The sequence below is a fragment of the Sphaeroforma arctica genome (genome assembly GCF_001186125.1).
Source record: "Sphaeroforma arctica JP610 unplaced genomic scaffold supercont1.2698, whole genome shotgun sequence".
Classification (NCBI taxonomy): domain Eukaryota; class Ichthyosporea; order Ichthyophonida; genus Sphaeroforma; species Sphaeroforma arctica.
Genome location: NW_014037860.1, coordinates 1 through 2,130, shown reverse-complemented (window position 1 = coordinate 2,130; position 2,130 = coordinate 1). Strand labels below are relative to the sequence as shown.

General features: G+C 47.8%; 2 protein-coding genes across 2 annotated transcripts; both read left to right on the top strand.

Moving 5' to 3' along the window:
- Positions 1-763: 763 nt before the first annotated feature.
- SARC_12907 (hypothetical protein) lies at positions 764-959 on the top strand (the record flags this gene model as incomplete). The annotated part of the gene is made up of 1 exon (XM_014292979.1): positions 764-959. A coding segment is annotated over one exon (196 nt), but the record flags the coding sequence as incomplete, so codon positions are not given.
- A 723-nt stretch (positions 960-1,682) lies between these two features.
- On the top strand, positions 1,683-2,130 carry SARC_12906 (hypothetical protein; the record flags this gene model as incomplete). The annotated part of the gene is made up of 1 exon (XM_014292978.1): positions 1,683-2,130. A coding segment is annotated over one exon (448 nt), but the record flags the coding sequence as incomplete, so codon positions are not given.

The window sequence follows — 2,130 nt, the reverse complement described above, 5'->3', positions numbered from 1 at the left end:
GGTTTTAACCCAAACTAGGATTTTCCCCATGACTTATCATTTTATGGCTCACGACCATGTGAAATATTCTTCACCCACAATATTCACTTCGTATATTGAACTACTTATATTGTAGAATAATATCAATAAACATCTACTCAATTCTCATTCTGAAGTTTATACGTTCCAATATAGGCTATGGGGCTATAATACGGACGAAGACTCTGTCTTAGAGCTTGAACACCACCCCACCACGCTCCTCACCGACGAAGACGACGGTTACGCAGCTCCGGACCAAGACCGCCACCCCACCTACAACCGCGATTCAACCCCACCCCGTGCCCCGACGACCCCATATCGTTCGCCTTTTTCTACGGCATGTCCTCTGGCACGATCTACCTTCGTACCACCATTTCCAGCAAGTAGTTCCCCCCCAAGCCTTCTGCTACCAACTATCTCATGTTTGCTACTAAAGATGCTACTTCCCATCGACGGGCTTGGTCCACTCTTTCTGTCTCTGGCAACCCCTTTGATACCTGGAAGACGGATATCTACCTTGCTGCAGCGATTGAATATACAGTCGATCTCAGCCTACCCTTTAATTATGACGATTTGGTCACCTCAGATGCCACCACAACGGCATTCATAGTATCTCACAAGGATCAGGTGCCTATCAGCGCGCTACTCAGGTAATCTAGCGATCACTTTCTGTCGAACTTCGTAAATCCTTGGATAACTCGACTTTACTGACACATCCTTGGAAACTCTTGAAGACCATCATCAGCCGATTTCAACACAACTCTGCTAAAGAACGCAAGCATATCAACCACACTTACCTCCGCCGGTTCAAACGCAAAGTTGATGAAGTACTCCGTGAATGGGCCTACCGCTGTGAGGTCCTTATTCGCCAAGCCGATGAACAGGGTACACGGTTTCCTACGGAATTCCAACAAGACCTGTTTCTCTCTGGTCTACCTTGACAGCTACCAGGAACAGGCTAAAGGCTACATATTTGGACTCGCTACTTTCAGGACCCTCATTATCATTCAACGTCTCTGTCTATGTATTGAGAAATGGGGAATCCTTAACAATGTTACGATCCCACGCGTGAATCGAGCTACAACACCCAGCCCCTCCCCCCCACTACATTAGATGGGGACTATCGCTGCTCTCGTTAAATGCATGGACGCGCTCACGTCTTCGACTACCAATTAACCACCTCGCAAGTTTCACTGCTATGTATGTTGGTCTGATAAGTATCACAGTGGTCGCTGCACTGTCGCATGTGGCAGATGTAACCTCAAGACACACACTGCACGCGAATGTAAGACTACACCGCTTACTTGTACCAACTGCTCTCACTCCAATCATTTGGCACTAGTTTGTAGCAAACGACGCAATAAAGCGAACTTTACCTACTCCAGTACTCCCACATTTACTTCACCACATCCCACCACCGACGCCCGAATATCTAAGGTACACACTATCAACCAATGTACACCAAAGTATCAAGACACATTACTTATCGATGGTGGAGCGACTGTCAATGACAAATCGATCGGTCGTCTGACACATTGAATGGTTCTTATCCTTTATTACTTGCCGACGAATCATCGATTGTTATCACTAAGCGAGGTACATTACCAAATCTGGGTATCGCTTACATTTGTCCTACTCCAATTCAACAACTAGTATCTCAGAACATGCTCCAAGACAATGGACATGCACTCGTATTCCCACAATATATCAACCAGTGTATCCTTTTTAAACGAGACCACTCACTGACAATTCGCCGTTCTCGGGGCGGCTACCATGTTACCTTCGACCAACTGGCTGCCTTCAACATCTCTCGCGATGCCGTCCGGACCATTAGCTCTCCTGCTCCGGAGCCACAGGATGCACAAGGGAAGGTTCGTTACCAAAGCTCTCCTGCTGAGCCCACATCACCGACCCCACCTGTCCATCCCTCTACTGGACGTTCCGTGGATCCACCGACCCCTCTTCCTCCTCCACCCACCGACCCTATCATTACACCGATCCCAACCCCCGTTCTATTAGCTTCGACCACACCAGATTCATTTGCGTCCACTACCCCAGCCTCCGCAATTACAACTATGACCTATGATGAGTTCCACGCTAACTCCGGAATAT